General features: G+C 37.6%; 1 protein-coding gene across 1 annotated transcript in view; it reads left to right on the top strand.

The window, feature by feature from the left end:
• Positions 1-19248, top strand: part of LOC124798235 (collagen alpha-5(IV) chain-like) — a 597808-nt gene that overhangs the window by 472081 nt on the left and 106479 nt on the right. The window contains exons 17-20 of the mRNA XM_047261550.1: positions 6372-6578; positions 6789-6894; positions 7438-7617; positions 15536-15651. Coding sequence (XP_047117506.1) covers positions 6372-6578; positions 6789-6894; positions 7438-7617; positions 15536-15651 — 609 coding nt within the window. The remainder of the gene's footprint in view (positions 1-6371; positions 6579-6788; positions 6895-7437; positions 7618-15535; positions 15652-19248) is intronic.

The raw sequence follows: 19248 nt of genomic DNA, 5'->3' as shown, positions 1-19248 counted from the left end.
GAAACACCCACTAAGTACATCCTATTCCAGTCCCATCCACTTGTCATATTGTATAGAATTTTATACTGGCATGACCACCAACCAGCTGTCTACCTGAGTGAATGATCACTGCCACCCTGTGGTCAAGAGCCAAGTTGTCCACTCAGATGGACTGTGTTGTTGGGCACAATATGCTCAATTTAAATTGCTGCTTCCCAACCCTTGCCATCTGGATCCTTCCCTTGAACACCAGCTCCTCAGAATAATGTAGATGGGATTTGTCCTTGTAACACATCCTTCAATCCCATACTTCTCCTAGCCTGCCCCACAAGTATCTCCACCCCTGCCTCAAGACATAATTTCACGCATCCTGCACTCATGTCCTCCTCTTCACAGTCTCCCTCTCCCACTGTTTTATCCCCCCTCTAAATCCACTCCTCCATATCACTGTTTGCTGTGCACAATTCCCTCTGCCTATAGCTAAAACAAATTCATCTGTGACACATTGGTATCCCATACACTTACTGCCTCCCCTCCGAGCCATCAGCCACCCATCCCCAACCCTTCCTCCCATTTTTCACCTTTCCCACTCCATCTGACACAACTCCACACTCCAATCGGTCTGCAGTGCCAGTGCACTGTAGTCAACTGGGAAAATGTAGCTATGCAGGTGTATGTCTGTGTATACTGCACAGCTGTGAAGATGGACTTGTCCTAAGGTTAGCAGTATTCTCATTTTGTTTGCATATCATCAATGACTCAACACCTCAACTGTTCCACGAGTTGTTACGTTCTCCTTAAATGTTTAGACATCAATATTCTGTCATCAATGTAAGTAAGTTCTAATATGTAGTTATCAAATGTGGAAACATTCGCAGTTCAACATTGTTTACAGTGATAAATGTTAAGAATCACTATTATGAACAACAAACTTCAGGCAATATTGCTTCCTTATTATTAGAAACTCAAACCCAGACTGGTATGGCAGCGAACTATCCACTCTTTTGATGTTGGGAGCACTTGTGGTGTATTAATCATTTATATTTCAATCTTATGAAAAGGATAGTTGCTACTCACCATATAATGGAGATGCTGTGTCGCAGATAGGCACAATGAAAAGACTTGTCAGAAAGTGACCCTGCATATTTTCACAGAGGCCTTGTTGGCTGAAAGCTCACTTTCTGACGGCCTTTTCATTGTGCCTATCTGCAACTCGACATCTCCGCTATATGCTGAGTAGTAACTACCCTTTTCATACTACTACTACTACTACTACTACTACTTCTGCTACTACTACTACTACTACTATTACTAATAATAATAATAATAATAATATTTATTCAACATCGAATAATCAGATACAATCCCTAGAAATAATACAGTTTCAGGACACCATACAGATTATTCTTCTGAATACATCAGTTTATAAATTACAAACTAAAGATTTGTTTGTATTAATAAATTTTATATTTTGATGCATTTTACATTTGATAGTATACAATCACAATAGGCCTATTACAAATATTCTTGTTATCAACATTATATTAGTTGTAGGTTACTTAAAACTATGAGCTTGACATACTTACGAAGCACTTTTCATATAGATATAGTACTCATCTAGGGAATAGAAAGGGTCTTCAATTAGAATTTTTTTCAGCTGATCCTTTAATTTGTCAGTAGGAAAGGCTCTGAGGCTTTTTGGTAGGGCATGTCTAGCTTCAGCCCAGCATGAAGTGCATTTATTTTTTAATATAAAGCTGTTCTGTGGCTATTTACATGGTATCTGAACTTATGCCTTGTATCATACTAGTGCAGGTCACAGTTGAAATTTGAATTTATTGTTTTCACAAGCAATATAACTTTCCAAATGTCTGCTTGTGTCTGTGTATGTGCAGATGGATATGTGTGTGTGTGCGAGTGTATACCCCTTTTTTCCCCCTAAGGTAAGTCTTTCTGCTCCCGGGATTGGAATGACTCCTCCTCTCCCTTAAAACCCACATCCTTTCGTCTTTCCCTCTCCTTCCCTCTTTCCTGATGAGGCAACAGTTTGTTGCGAAAGCTTGAATTTCATGTGTATGTTTGTGTTTGTTTGTGTGTCTATCAACCTGCCAGCACTTTCGTTCAGTAAGTCACATCATCTGTGTTTTTAGATATATTTTTCCCACGTGGAATGTTTCCCTCTATTATATTCATAGCAATATAACGTTCAATATGTATACACCTATAGTGGTAAGCCTACCTAATTTTGGGAACAGATTCTGACATGATTCTCAAGGTTTGGCACCACAAATAATTCTGATAACTTTTTTCTGTAGTATTAATAATGTGCTTAGGTTGGCTTGAGTTTTTGCACCCGATATTTCTATGGCATAGTTTAAATTTGAAGAGAATATGGCATGATAAGCTGTTTTTAGTACACCCATATCCTTACAATATTTGCTAATCATATTTATAGCAAATACATTCTTTGACAGCTTACAGGCTAAGGAGTCAATATGCATGTCCCATTTGAGGCTGTCCTGGATTGTAATTCCCAAGAACTTTGTCCATTTTTACAATGTCATTTCCTATGGATACTTTCATGCCAAATTCTATTTGTTTCCTTGCGTTAAATTCCATTGTTGCAGTCTTTGAAGCACCTACATTTAGATGGCTTTCATTAAAATATTGGACTATTTCATTAGTTACACTGTTGCACAGCACCTCCAGACTGTCAGAATCTTCGCGTTTACACACAATTGATGTATCATCTGCATACAATATTTTTTTACAGTACGGAGAACAATACTGTATATCATTCACATAAATCAAGAAAAGAAGTGGTCCCAAGACAGAACCTTCAGGCACTCCATATTTGATATCAGTAATTTTAGATTTGAAAGACCCACTGTTTGTTTTAAGCAAGAAAAATTGTTTTCTATTGCTCATATACGATTTTATTAGCTCATAGCCAGTTCCTCTAATACCCAGGTTCCACAGCTTGTCAGGTAATATGGTGATGTTGATACAATCAAAAGCTTTTTTGTAGATCAAGGAACACTCCAGTTACATGCTCCTTGTTCTCTGTGGCAGTTATTATTTTTCTATTAATTGTGCTTCGGCTGCTGAAGTTGACTTGTTTTTCATAAAGCCATTCTGATTTTCAAATATTAAATTGTGTTGACTCAGGAATGTCATTAGTCTGGTATAAATAACTTTCTCAACTACCTTAGAAAATGCAGGTACGATTGAGGTGGGCCAGTAGTTCTCAATTTTAGATTTATCACCTTTCTTGTAAATTGGGGTTACTTGTGCTATCTTTAGACTATCTGGGAAACAACCTGATGCAATTACATTATTTACTGCTGTGGCCATGGCATCAAATATGTTGTCTATGCATCTTTTCAGTGTACTGATAGACAGTCCATCATAGCCTGCTGATTTTGTATTTTTTAATGGCCTTACTACGTTTTTGATTTCCTTGCTATTGGTTGGGGCCAAGTATATGCTTTGTTTGATTGGAATGCCCTTATATCTATACTGAAGATTCTTAAAATGGTCATTGACAGATTTTCCAACAGAAGAAAAGTACTCATTAAAAACATTTGCAATCTGACATTGACATTTCATGATATACCCTTTATGGTTTATAGTAAAATCACTAGTTGATCTGTCCTTACAATACCTAAAGCTATTTATTACTTTCCAAACAGCTAAACCAGTGTTAGTAGAGTTTCTTAACATTGTGGCTACATATTTCTAGCAGCAGATCTTTATAATAATCATGATAGTTCTTAAATTCTACCTTTAGTGTATTATTATTGCTATTATTTACCATTGCACATAGGAAAAGTCTAAGTTTCTCTCTTGCTGTTTTTACTTCATGATTTATCCAGTTATTTTTTGTATCTTTTTGCAGTCATTTACTGTAAAGGTCATTTCTGGGCATGAAACATTGAAGCAATAATAAAAATCTGATGCTGGTTTTTTTTTCACCCCATTGTAAGCTTTTCATCAAACTGTTGAGCTCTTTAACATTGTCATCATTGGTGATTTTTTTGTCACACATTGTTTCTCTTTTCTATTGACATGAAGATTTTCAGCTTCTATCAATACCTGTATTGTGTGGTGGTCAGAAATGGCAAGCTTCAGAACTGATGCACCGCATGTAAAGTGGGACAGGCTAGTTATTATGTTGTCAATGCATGATTTTATAGTACTGACCTCTCTAGTGGGCTTGTTTATCAGAAATGTTAAGTTAAATTGAGCTAGTACTAGCATTAGTTTTTTAGATATAGAGTCATTGGACAGCAAGTCAGTGTTTATATCTCTAGTTAGTTGTATGTTGACTGAGCCATTTTTATAACAGTGTTTACTGTCAATGTCAATAAGCAGGTCATTAAGAACATCAAAGAAAATATCTAGGCTACCAGATGGAGGTCTGTATAGGCCTATAATAATTAAGTTCTCTTTCCCCCACTTATAATTAATTGCTTCTAGTTGTATTACACCCTCAGTGCTGAAAACACTTACATCTATTACACTATAATTACTACCACTGGCTGCAAAGATAGCTACCCCACCACCAGGTTTCTCTTTTCTACTGAAGGCAGAGCAAAAGATCATGGAGAGTGGCTGACATACACTAATTAGCTTATCTGTGTACCAGTGTTCACTCAGAACTAAAACATCAGGGTTATGAATTGCTGCAATGGTATCCAACTCATTGTGCTTATTGCTAAGACTTTGAAAGTTCTGCTGAATTAATTTGAATGTGAGCTTGGATTGTTGAACACTTGATGGACATGTCACCCTACCAGACTGATTGTTTTTAAGACTACAAGGGTTCTGCTGTATGATATTAGGGCTGAGTTTCTCCTGCTAGACCATACAGGGAGATGTAGAGTTACCAGGCTGTCCAGCACAGTTTACAAGTTTCCCTGGCTTGTCAGCAGTGGTTGTTTGTGTGGCAGGTCCTGTTTGGGTGGGTTGTGCCATTCCATAGCAATGCACTTATTTACACTGCGTTGTGTAGTGTTTTGTCTGATTTCATCAATAATTAATTTACTCACAATCTTTTTACCTCTCTTACTCATGTGCATACTATGAGTTGTGTGTAGGTCTATATCTAGGTTACTGACTTTTACCAAAGACACATTGCGAAAATTATAACATATTGTTTTAAGCTATCATTTGTTTTATGCACTTCCAAGTTCACAATAGATTGGTCTCTGTGGAATGTTAACGACAATTACTTTAGTGCCAGTCAACTTACTGAGTGGCATCATTTGCTTGATTTTTAGCCACATCATTTGTACCACCAATGATAACGACATAATCATTTGCTGAGAAAGATTCACTATCTTGCACACATGGCTTCACCACAGCAGAAAGAGGTGCACCAGGTTGAATGTGAGCCACAGCTGTAAAGTCATCTTGGATACTCACAATGTTTTGAGCTATTTTGTGACCATGACTGTCTCCACATATAAGAATCCAGCCCTTTGTGTACTTCTAGTTCTTCTCACTTTTTCTACTACCGTTTTGTAACAGTTTCTTGCATACATTTTCATGGATTACACAGTCATTTCTTTCACAGATTTCACTGTCTTTACATTGAACATTTTGTTTATGTTCACTCACTAGGTTAGCATTAATACATGAGTTCATTCACCTTTTTATTTAGTAATGTTACCTCAGCTTTTAAACACTGAATTTTACTTATTAAATCTTCAACTAATGCTGAGAGTTCGCACTTACAGTCACAACTTTTTGCGTTTGTAATTTTACCTGAGTTTTTAAGGCTGCACTGAATACAGTTCCAGCTTGTCAGAAATTCGTTGTTTTCTTTCACTGATGAGTCAATTTTAGCACATTGAAAATGAAATGAATTGTTGCATTCGCTGCATATGATTCCAGTTTTCCACATTTTTTTGCACTTTCTACACTTCTTATCGACTCAAGAAGTGTTTTTACATGAGCTAAGAACCGTTTCACTACTACTTGCCGCCATATTGTAAGTGACCACTGTAACATTCCACCCTGGGTTTTCCATTGTTTGACTTATTTATATTTGCATTTTATTATTCCTGGCACTAAACAACAGTTTTCATCAACATGCAGTTAAGAAAGATTTAAATACACAAATTTTTTACTTTGACCAACACTGGGAAGTCATTGATATGTATTGAGAATATTATTGGTGCTAACATATCCCCCTCTTTCCTGCCTGAGTATCACTTATGTTACATTATTTTAGGTTGGTATGTATTTCACCATAAGTTTAAATCTATAAAAAATTTCTGATATTTCTATTCTGTGTAATTTATTTCTTTTTTGTGTTAATTAGATATTTAACAAAACTGAGTCAGTTTTTATTACTTCTGTGAAGATTTTTGTGATCTATTTTTCAGGGTCCTCCAGCTCAGAAAGGTGAACGTGGTGATTTAGGTATGGCAATATTAGGTGGTGAGATTGGTCTCCCTGGCCCTGAAGGTCAGAAAGGGGAACCTGGTTCAGAAGGACCCCAAGGATTTCCTGGATTTAAAGGACTAGATGGAGTTACAGGCATTAAGGGGCCAAAAGGTGCCCCAGGATTCTCTGGAACACCTGGCACACCAGTATGTGTAGTTCTACAGTATTACTGAATTTTCTTTCTCTTTCTTCTAATTTTTGTGAACATCTTACACTGATATGTATTATATCATTATGGACATTTCTTCTTTTAATTTAAAATCAATGGGAAAATATATTCAGACACTGGCAAAGTGAAAACAGACTAAATCCTTAAATTATTTTAGTAGCTTACCTTGTCTGATATGTTTTTATAGGGACAGAAGGGTGCAAGGGGCGAGATAATACCAGGCCCACAAGGATATCCTGGTATTCCTGGTGCAAAAGGTCTGATTGGTATTTCTGGTGCAATGGGGCCCAGAGGTAAGTTAAGATTTCTATGGTGTTTTATGTATTAAAATAAAGGAGAAGAGTTGTAAACAACATTCATTTCAAAATTAGAGTAGAAGTGACTACTAAGCGTTCCTAGTGTTAAAATTAGGATAGTAGGTATTTTAATGTACTAGCATTATATGTATCATGAAACTGAAACTTACCAAGTGTGTGAAAGACAAAACAGAAAAAAAAGCTATGAGGTCCTTTATTATACACACGTAGGTTTGTTTTATAATTGTATAGATGGAATAAACAGATGACTGTGTTGCTACAGGAAACAAATACTGGACTCATTTCCTGAAAAAGAAAATGATTGGTTTCAGCTAGACTCCAATAATGATTTCAAAAGATAGACATGCAATTTTTAATTATTGTTTAGTCCGAATTTTATAATTTTATGTTTGCCATTACTAAAACACAGTCATCTCCACCACATGTAGTTGTTTAAATGATTAGGTTGTAAATCACCATCACATTCAAATTAAAAAAGGCCTAAAACATTTTTTGAATATTTTTCTTTTCTGTTTCTAGGTCCTGATGGCCCACCTGGGCAAATGGGCATAAAAGGGTTAAAGGGTGAAATTGGTCTAACTGGAAGGCGAGGGCCAGATGGTGAACCAGGGAGAGCAGGTTATCCAGGACTTGGAGGACGGATGGGGGTTCCAGGAGAAATTGGTCTGCCTGGTGACATAGGAGATGCAGGACCACCTGGTAAGTTTCAAAAGTTTAAACAACTTAGAAAATGAAAACAAAGAGGATTTTAGAATTTATGTAGGGATTATAAGTGTATTACTTTTATAATTTCCGTGTTATGTCAGTCTGTGTGCAACTGAATATGAGCAACATTATCATACCATACACATCTTGCCTTTAGTTTTCAAAAGGCATCATCAGTGACAAAGTTTGCAGGTGTTGTTCTACATGTGTGCTTGCTTTGTTGATTTTATGCAAGCACACATGTGGAACAGTACCTACAAGTCTTGCCACTGATGATTCCTTTCACAAAATGAAGGTGAAAACCTTATATAACATGATAAAATTGGTTTCATTTACATAGACAAAGATAAACTGTAAATTATCAACATATTATTACACACAAATAAAGATAACAGAACAGCAGAAGTTAAAGCTGTATCATATTAACGAATGACATACTGATAACATGAAATAATCTCATCGTGTTAATGTGAAAAGATACATTCTGCATAGCTTCATTCCCTATTGTTCAGTGGAAATAAAATGGGGGGGGGGGGGGGGGGGGGTAAAATTGCTAAAGGATATATCTGATAGCAAAAAAATACAATATAATGTGTATGTAGATAACCACATATCTTTGCAGATACCACTTTAAATATTCTTACATTACCATTCCAATACATGTAGTCCATAATATTTGTAGGTAATAACAAAAGTGAATTTCTCATGAACTGATGTACATATAACCAAAATACATGGAACAAAATTAATTTACATGTGGATTTTGCTCCTTATCAAGGGTTAAGAGTGGCATTCTAAATTCTGGTCTAGAAGTCCTTGTGATGCTAATAGCTGTAAATAGCTGTAAATTCAAAACAAAAATTAGGAACATGTTTTATTAACAACTTTTTTTACAAAGTATTTAAATCTTCAGAATAAATTATTAAAAATTCCTGTTACCAACATGATAAGTGCAAATGTTCATTGGAAACAGACATTTATTGTTACAGCCTGTGCATATCTGTTATCATTTGTCAGTAAGAGCATCAATAGATAGTAGAACATTAAAACTTCAGCGAGAGCAGAGAACCACATAGCCCCAACCTACAAAAAATGATCTCGCTCAATAAATGCTAAATTTCGACATTACGCCTCCATCATTAAACCGGAAGCAACATACGCAAGTGAAACATTATTCAGACTAAATACTCAAGCAACAACTGACAAATTGCAGAAAGTTGATAGAAGAATACTCCGAACAATCATCAGTAATAAACATCAAGTTAATGGGCAGTGGAGACTTTTACCCAATTCAGTAGTGTATAAAGGAAGTGAATTCATTATTGGTACAATGTGGAAAAGAAGGATTGCATTTTTTGGCGAAATATCTCGTCTACCAAATAATAGATCCTGAAGAAACTTTTTAACTACTTCTGGAACAGTAAAACCAAAAACATCTGGTTTAAAGGAGTACAAAGTGATCTAGATGAACTGAACATCACCACATACCAAAGTCAACACAGAGAAGAGAAACTGCTTCTGAAGAATAAATACACACAGCTGACATTCAAACCATCAGAATGGAAGAAGTGTGTCATATCTGCAGAAGAATGAGCAGCCAGATCACAGTGAATGAAGAAGTTTTGGGAAACAAAGAAATTGCTGACTGCTAAGACCTAAACTTCATCATTATAGACTCTGTTGTACACTACTGGCCGTTAAAATTGATACACCATGAAGATGGCGTGCTACAGATGCGAAATTTAACTGACAGGAAGAAGATGCTGTGATATGCAAATGATTAGCTTTTCAGAGCATTCACACAAGGTTGGCGCCGGTGGCGACACCTACAACGTGCTGACGTGAGGAAAGTTTCCAACTGATTTCTCATACACAAACAGCAGTTGATCAGCATTGCCTGGTGAAACATTGTTGTGCTGCCTCATGTAAGGAGGAGAAATGTGTACCATCACATTTCCGACTTTGATAAAGGTCGGATTGTAGCCTATCGCGATTGCGGTTTATCGTATCGCGACATTGCTGCTCGTGTTGGTCAAGATCCAATGACTGTTAGCAGAATATGGAACCAGTGGGTTCAGGAGGGTAATATGGAATGCCGTGCTGGATCAAAATGGCCTTGTATCACTAGCAGTCGAGATGACAGGCATCTTACCCGCATGGCTGTAATGGATCGTCTCGATCCCTGAGTCAACAGATGGAGACGTTTGCAAGACAACCATCTGCACGAACAGTTTGATGATGTTTGCAGCAGCATGGACTCTCAGCTCAGAGACCATGGTTGCGGTTACCCTTGACACTGCATCACAGACAGGAGCGCCTGCGATAGTGTACTCAACGACGAACGTGAATGCACGAATGGCAAAACATTATTTTTTTGGATGAATCCAGGTTCTATTTACAGAATTATGATGGTCGCATCCGTGTTTGGTGACATCATGGTGAATGCACATTGGAAGCATGTATTTGTCATTGCCATACTGGCTTATCACCCGGTGTGATGGTATGGGGTGCCATTGGTTACACATCTCGGTCACCTCTTGTTCCCATTGACGGCAATCTGAACACTGGACGATACATTTCAGATGTGTTACAAGCCGTGGCTCTACCCTTCATTCTATCCCTGTGAAACCCTACTTTTCAGCAGGGTAGTGCATGACCACATGCTGCAGGTCCTGTACGGGCCTTTCTGGACACAGAAAATGTTCGACTGCAGCCCTGGCCACCACATTCTCCAGCTCTCTCACCAATTGAAAACGTCTGGTCAATGGTGGCCAAGCAACTGGCTCATCACAATATGCCAGTCACTACTCTTGATGAACTGTGGTATTGTGTTGAAGCTGCATGGGCAGCTGTACCTGTACACGCCATCCAAGTTCTGTTTGAATCAATGCCCAGGCGTATCAAGGCCGTTATTACGGCCAGAGGTGGTTGTTCTGGGTACTGATTTCTCAGGATCTATGCACCCAAATTGCGTGAAAATGTAATCACATGTCAGTTCTAGTATAATATATTTGTGCAATGAATACCTGTTTATCATCTGCATTTCTTCTTGGTGTAGCAATTTTAATGGCCAGTAGTGTATTATGTTTGATTTTAGTGTTCCATTGTGGACATAAACTATGTAAATAAATAAATAGTTTTTAAATATTAAGTTAGCAACAGAAGAAAAACATCAGAAATTTAGCATAGCTAATGAAGAAACAAAATTTTTTCGTTGTAATAGGTTTACTTGTTATGTTTGTTTATAGCCTGTGTAAGCAGAGATAGAACATAACAATGTTAATGTATTGAAGGAGTCCTTCCACATCCCTATAATAGTACAGACCAGTGTTATGGTATACCCTGAATCCTTCCATACCCCAGTTCATGATGGGCTGTTCATAATACAGTGAGTGAGTAAATGCAAAGCCCTTTTCTTGAGTGGGAAAATGATAAACAACCTGAATAACAGCAGCACATATTTAAGCAATTTGGTTGTCTGTTGAGGCAAGATCAATCTAATTCCTTCCATTCTCTTAGCTTTCTCAGAATTCTTGCTGCAACCCTTTAATGCCTTTATAAAAGATTAGGTTAGATGAAGTGTAATTTTGTTTTTAATAGATACATATAGAAGAGATCCCCAGGATGCAGAAAATGTTTCAAAACAAGAATACACAATAAATATTATTTACAAAGAAAAACAAATAAGCTAATGCACCTTCCATAGATCCCAAGTGAAATGGCCCTCCTAGATGTAGAATAAATTGAAAAATTGAAATATCATAAACATATTTTCAATTAAAAGGTATAACAAACTTGTCACAAACTATGTAAATGTTTAGTACACCAAGGCATCAGTGTCCAGAGGCAAAAAGATGTTGTGCAGTATCCTGTATGAGGTCCCGGATCCTCAAATGACACAGCTTGGAGTCAATTTTTTCTATTAAAAATCATTGTTTGTATACCCTCCCACATTAACTCACACTTGCTTTCACAAAATTACAAATATAACATCAAAATATAAGAACTGTATTATTATTATCCATCTCCGTTATAAATTTGCAGAAAGCTTCTGTGGGTGTTAACCCAAGTCAAAACAGTGTATATGAGTCTGAAAACATTCTGAGATCTGCTGATTAAATTGGCACCAAACAAACATAAGACATGTCATTCTTTCTCAAACATCATTCCATAACTCAAAATAATATTCAGATAACTTCTGTTTTTTTTAGTTATTTGTCAGATTTAGTTTATAGAATGTCTCTTGAAGCTGTGTATATATGTGAATGTTTTACTAATGATATCTGATAACAAAGGTTACAAAATTTGCAGATATAAAATTTGAAGCTTTCTGTTATGTTGCAATATTGATTACATATCAATAGCAAAATAAATAAAACTGTAAATAGAAACATATTTTTTTATGTATTTAAAATCAAATGGAAAAAAATAGTAAAAATAATGTAGATTTGTTTTCAGAGTATTAGTTATTAATTATTTGCTGGCTAGGTGTAAGACCAAAGTGTGAGAATGTATCTATATACAAATGGAAAATTATTTTTGTAAAAAAATTGCATCTCACAGCTAGGAAACCGTATGGCCATCCACAGTTATGGAATACATAATTAATAATAATTTGGACAAAGTGTAAACGGTGTCATAGCTTTCTGTAAGCAAGGGAAAAATCTGATAGAACTGGATTCATTATAATTAATTATTTACAGTGATCACATTGCTGTACTGAATATGTACAGAAATCAGACTGTGAGACTGTGCATACTACTCACACAAAAATTATTCTTATTTCTTGTTAAATGAGTTATAAAACTTAATAGAAACCACTGTCCTTTTCAAGATAGTACATTATTAGTTTTTAAAAGACTGATGAGATGTTAGTAGGCACTACAGCTGTTGAAGTTACAGAGTTAGCAACAACAATACTAGGATTATACTGTGAGACTTTGCTGCCAGAGAGGCGAGTCACTGTAAGTGGATATGTCTTGTGTGCATTCACAACATGATTAGCAAAGTATTAGTGGCAAACATCAGTTAATATGGTAAGGGACAATCTTTGTAATTCATACTGCTTCAGTGGCATCAACTGACATGCCTACAAGCTGCTGTGGCTCCTTCTCATACACATATAGTATGAGGTTTCTGAATGGTAATTATATTACAAATAAATAATTTATGTCTAGGTCATATAAGATCCCAAAGCAATTTAAAAAGAAATTATCTATTTGAAGTACAGATTGGTCATAGATTCAAATCTGGAATTTGTTTCCTTTATTAATAAACAGTATTTCAAACCTGTGCAAGTTGTTGCAAAAATTCTGGCCACTGGTCAGTACGCTGATAAAGATAAAATCTGGTCCCGTTGTGAATCTATATGTTATGAGAAAGAAAGCAGATTACCATTTCCTGAATATATTTCCCTCCACACGCCTATGACACCCCGCACACCCACCTCCTACATGCTTCCCAAAATCCATGAACCCAACAATCCTGGATGCCACGTTGTGGCTGGTTATTGTGCCCCCACTGAAGGAATTTTGGTCCTCATTGACCAATACGTCCAACCACTTGCCCTTAATCTAGCCTCCCACATCAAAGACACCAACCACTTCCTTTCCTGACCCTCTACCATCCCCACCCCTTTACGTCCTAAATCCCTACTAGTCACTGTTGCCGCCACCTCCCTATATACCAATATCCATCATGCCCATGGTCTTACCACTATTGAACACTACATTTTTCAATGTCCTTCAGACACACTAACTCATTCCTCATACACCTAACTAACTTTATCCTAATCCACAACTACTTTTCCTTTGAAGGGAGACAGACAGATCCTGCCAAGCTATTTATGGCCCATCTAGAGGAGACCTTCCTAGCTTCCCAAAATGCTAAACCCCTAGTCTGGTTCAGGTTCATTGATAATATCTTCATGATCTTGGCTCAGGGCCAAGACAACCTATCTTTGTTCGTTCACAACCTCAACACTTCCTCTCCCATCTGCTTCACATGATCCTAATCAAACCGGTGTACCACCTTTGTAGATGTTGACCTCCTCCTCTCTGATAGCTCCATCTGCACCTCTGTTCACATTAAACCCACCAACCACCAACAGTACCTCCATTTTGACAGCTGTCATCCCTTTCTCACCCAAAAAAATCCTTCCCATACAGCCTGGCCACTGGGGGACAGTGCATCTTTAGTGCCAAGAACTCCCTTGCTCAGTATTCTGAGAGTCTCACCTAGGATGTCACGGACAGGCAATACCCCTCAGACACAGTCTGCAATCATATCTCCCATGCCACTTCCCCACACAGCCCCAATCCTCCCACCACCCCCAAGAACCAACCACAAAGAAGTGTCTTCTTCATCACCCAGTGCCACCCTGGATTGGAACAACCAGGGCTTTGACTACCTATCATCATGCCTCGAAATGAGGAACATTCTACCTGAGACACTTCCCATCCCTCCTTAAGTGGTGTTCCATCACACCCAATCTTCACAATATCCTAGTCCATCCCTGTGCCACTCTCAATCCCAACCCCTTGCCACAAGGATCATATCCCTGTGGAAGACTCAGGTGCAAGGCCTGCCCAAACCACCCACCTAGCACTTCCTATTCCAGTCCTGTGACAGGTTTATCCTGCCCCATAAGGGGCAGCCCACCTGTGAAAGCAGCCATTTCATTTACCCGCTCTGCTGCAATCATTGCGCAGCTTTTTGTATTGGTATGACTATCAACCAACTGTCCACCTGGATGAATGACCACCACTAAACTGTGACCAAGAGCAATGTAGATCACCCCGTGGCACAACATGCAGCTGAACATAACATGGTTGATTTCAATGGCTGCTACACTACCTGAGTCATCCGGATCCTCCCCTCCACCACCAGATTTTCAGAAGTACACAGATGCGAGTTATCCTTACAACACATTCTCCACCCCTGTAATTATCCTGGCCCCAGCCTGTGGTAACATACTGCCCCACACCCTCCACCCAAAAGTTTCCACCCCCTCTGTCCTATCATCTCCTCCCCATTCTTGTTTCCCACCCTCTTTGTTTGCTGCCCTCTGTCAACACACCTGCCCATCTTTCCACTTTCCTCTCCTTTTTCGCTCCTTTTTTCCCCACCTCCCTGCCCCACAACCTCCTGTTGCCATCTATTATCTGCACACTCTTCCAGAAAGCATTCGTCTCTCTCCCCGCCAGTACACTACTATCCCTTCCCCTTCCCTTCCCCCTCGGACTACTGCTTGGATGTTATGTGATAGTTGCAATTCAGCCTGAGATGCTGGAGTTGGCAGTCACATGTGCATGAGGTATACTTGCTTGTGTGTATGAATGGTGTGTGTTGCTCTTTTCCTGATGAAGGCTGTGGCCGAAAGCTATATGTAAACGTCTTTTTATTATGCCTACCTGCAGCTTAATGTGTTCTTTATGGTAAATAGCAATCTGTCTTTTGCTTATATTGTTGATATTCCCACTATGGAGAACAGTCTATTGCACAGCAGACTTCCCACATAATATGTTATTAATTAAGCAAGATTTATGCTAAATCATAGTTAAGTTCCTGAAAGCACTGTCTAATAAATTTTTCATCAAAACTATCAGATTGTTTATGTTTTCTTAAAATGAATGCAACTCAGAGACGGAATAAGCTTATATAATCTACATTAAAAATCATGTCATAAAGAAAGACCAGGCAAGTGTCTTAACTTTTGTAAATACTTTCTATTAATGCAAAGTAATTGTGAATAGAAATTTTTACATACAGTACAAAACAATACAAATTGATGACATTTTTAACCATCAGTTCTCTTTTGTGGCACTATTTTGTATTATTTTTGTTACAGATTTATAAAGCAATGTTACTTTTACTTGTAAAATGTTTATTTTACTTCCTTGATATATATCAGGTTCCAAGGGCTTCCCTGGACAAGTCGGTATTACTGGTTTACTTGGCCCTAAAGGTACTGAGGGAGACAGGGGTTTTCCTGGAATTCCTGGTCCTCAAGGACGAATAGGCTTCCCTGTGAGTACTGATGATGTAATAACAAAAATACAATTGATATACACAGATATATTTTTTGAATTATGGAACTCCAGTCACTGTTTTAAGAATATCTACAGAAATACATTATTATTATTATTGTTATTATTAAATATTTAATTTTATTGTTCTCACTCATGCCATATACTTGATACTCTCCTATTATTTATATTGTGAGCAACATTAAAAGCATGTTTATCATAAGTTTTTATCATAATGCTACAGCTGGCGTGTTGGTGTTGCTTGGTAATTGACGATTGATTTCTTCTTGACCTCAGCTCCTATGTAAAGCCCTACTGTTGGAGACCTATTTCCGGTCACACGTTGTTTTAAAAATTTCTTGACACTCACACTCCATCACTCTTTGTTTCTATTATTGTTTTTCCACTCTACTGTTTACTTTGTTTCTCATATTTTTTCATGTGCACTACATATTTTGGTCATTACTTGTCTCACCTCTGACTTGTCACCAGTTCTCTATGACACTTGTAACTTCCCACTATTTCAGATCTCTAGGGTTGCTGACTTTCATTACCAGAAAGTATGTGAATGCAGAGGGTGAAATACAAAAATGTTTCTAAAATTCTAAATGTAGTGTATTCATGAATGCCAGTATAATAGTCACAAGAAGAGGTGGTATACTTGAAAAAGGCCTGGAAAGATGGGAAGATACCAGTTGGATTACATCATTGTCAAACAAAGATTTCAAAATTAGGTAAGGTGTACCCATGAGCAGATATAGACAAAGACCACAGTTTAGTAATAATGAAGATTAGATTGAAGTTTAAGGAAATCATCTTGCAGAATCAGTGGGAAGAAGTGGGGTTCTGAAGGACTGAGGAATGATGAGATTCATTTGAAGTTCTCTAAGGCTTAGATGCTGAGATAATGAACACCAAAGTAGGCAGTTCCTCTGAAGAGGAATGGACATCTCTAAAAAGGACAAACCCAGATGTTGAACAGACAGACAGAGGTACAAGGAAGATATCAGCTAAGAAACCTTGGGTAACAGAAGAAATATTTCAATTTTTCAACAAAAGAATCAAGTCCAAAAGTGTGTAGGGAAAGGTAAGAATGCAGAAGTACAAGTATAAGGAATGAAATAAATAGGAAGTGCTGGGAAGCCAAGATGAAATGGCTGCATGAGAAATGTGAAAAAAATCAAGAAAGAATGGTAGTTGGAGGGACTGATTCAGAGTATAGAAAAGTCAAAATAATCTTTGGTGGAATAAAAAGCAACAGTGGAAAGGTGGATAAATGTGAGACTTATCACACAATCAGCTTTGACAGCTCTTGTATCAAGCTTGCTGACGAGAATAGTATACAGAAGAATGGAAAAGAAAATTGAGGATTACTCATATTATATGATGACCAGTTTGACTATAGAAAAGGCAAAGGCCAGGTCTGACGTTGCACTTGATAATGGAAGCATGACTTCAGAAGAATCAAGACAAGTTCACAGGATTTGGAAACCTAGAAAAAGAAAGAAAATATGGTGCAAGATGTTTGAAATTCTGAAAAAAGTATGAATAAGTTATATACAGGGAGCAAAAGGCTATTTACAATTTGTACAGAAACCAGACGGCAGTCATACGAGTCGAGGGGTATGAAAGGGAAGCAGTGGTTGGGAAGGGAGTGAGACAGGGTTGTAGCCTATCCCCGATGTTATTCAATCTGTATATTGAGCAGGCGATAAAGGAAACAAAAGAAAAGTTCGGAGTAGGTATTAAAATCCATGGAGAAGAAATAAAAACTTTGAGGTTTGCCGATGACACTGTAATTCTGTCAGAGACAGCAAAGGACTTGGAAGAGCAGTTGAACGGAATGGACAGTGTCTTGAAAGGAGGGTATAAGATGAACATCAACAAAAGCAAAACGAGGATAATGGAATGTAGTCAAATTAAGTTGGGTGATGCTGAGGGAATTAGATTAGGAAATGAGACACTTAAAGTAGTAAAGGAGTTTTGCTATTTGGGGAGCAAAATAACTGATGATGGTCAAAGTAGAGAGGATATAGAATGTAGACTGGCAATGGCAAGGAAAGTGTTTCTGAAGAAGAAAAATTTGTTAACATCGAGTATATATTTAAATGTCAGGAAGTCATTTCTGAAAGTATTTGCATGGAATGTAGCCGTGTATGGAAGTGAAACATGGACAATAAATAGTTTAGACAAGAAGAGAATAGAAGCTTTCGAAATGTGGTGCTACAGACGAATGCTGAAGATTATATGGGTAGATCACATAACTAATGAGGAGGTATTGAATAGAATTGGGGAGAAGAGGAGCTTGTGGCACAACTTGACTAGAAGAAGGGATTAGTTAGTAGGACATGTTCTGAGACATTGAGGGATCACCAATTTAGTATTGGAGGGCAGCGTGGAGGGTAAAAATCGTAGAGGGACACCAAGAGATGAATACACTAAGCAGATTCAGAAGGATGTAGGCTGCAGTAGGTACTGGCAGATGAAGAAGCTTGCACAGGATAGAGTAGCTTGGAGAGCTGCATCAAACCAGTCTCAGGAGTGAAGACCACAACAACAACAAGGTATAAGAACCAAGAGGGCACAATAAAAATGGGAGATTAAGAATGAAGTGTTTGGATTAAAAAGGATGTAAGATAAGGTTTCAGTCTTTCAGCCTACTGTTCACTTTATACACCGAAGAAGCAATGATGAATATAAAAGAAAGTTTCAAGAGTGGGTTTAAAACTCAGGGTGAGAGTATGTTATTGATAAGGTTCATGGATGACATTGCCGGTGCAAGTGAAGAAGAATTGGAGGATCAGTATAATGAGCACAGAACATGGATTGAGAGTAAACCAAAGAAAGACAAAAGTGATGAGGGGTAGCAGAAGTGAGATTTGCAATAAACTTAACATCAAAATTGACCTTGAAATATACAATGCTCTGCAATTACGCTATCTTGGAAGCAAAATACCACATGACAGATAAGCAAAGAGCATATAAAAATCAGATTAGCACAACAAAGAGGGCATTCCTGACCCTCGAAAGTCTACCAGTATCAAACATAGGCTTAAATTTGTGGAACAAATTTCTGAAAATGTGCATTTGGAGCAACACATTGTATGGTAGTAAATCATGTAGGAAATTCATCAAAGAAAAGAATCAAAGTGTTTGTGACAGAGGGATGTTGAAAATTAGGCACACAGGTACGATAAGCAATGAGGAGGTTCTCTACAGAATTGCTGAAGAAAAGACCATGTGGGAAACATTGAAAAGAAGAAGAGGGAGGATGGTAGGACATGTGTTAAGTCATCAGGGGATAACTTCCATGGTACTACAGCAAGCTGTAGAAGGTAGAAACTGTGTCAGTATAAATGGGTGTAATTTAGCATCTTACACTTGCAGATCTAGCATTGATAAAGGAGAAGTTGCCATGTATACAAAACAAGGGTATAAGTACAAAACTGAAGTAGTAAGCAAGTTTTGCATCGATCAGCAGTTTGAAGTTTGTGCATGTGAGCTACAGCTAGATAATGTAGTGTTGATATTAGCAACAGTGTACAGGTTCCCATTAGGAGATTGGGAGCTATTCGTAAAAAAGTTTGACTCCCTATTA

The sequence above is a fragment of the Schistocerca piceifrons genome, chromosome 5 (assembly GCF_021461385.2).
Source record: "Schistocerca piceifrons isolate TAMUIC-IGC-003096 chromosome 5, iqSchPice1.1, whole genome shotgun sequence".
Classification (NCBI taxonomy): Eukaryota; Metazoa; Arthropoda; class Insecta; order Orthoptera; family Acrididae; genus Schistocerca; species Schistocerca piceifrons.
This window is presented reverse-complemented; position numbering and strand designations above follow the sequence as displayed.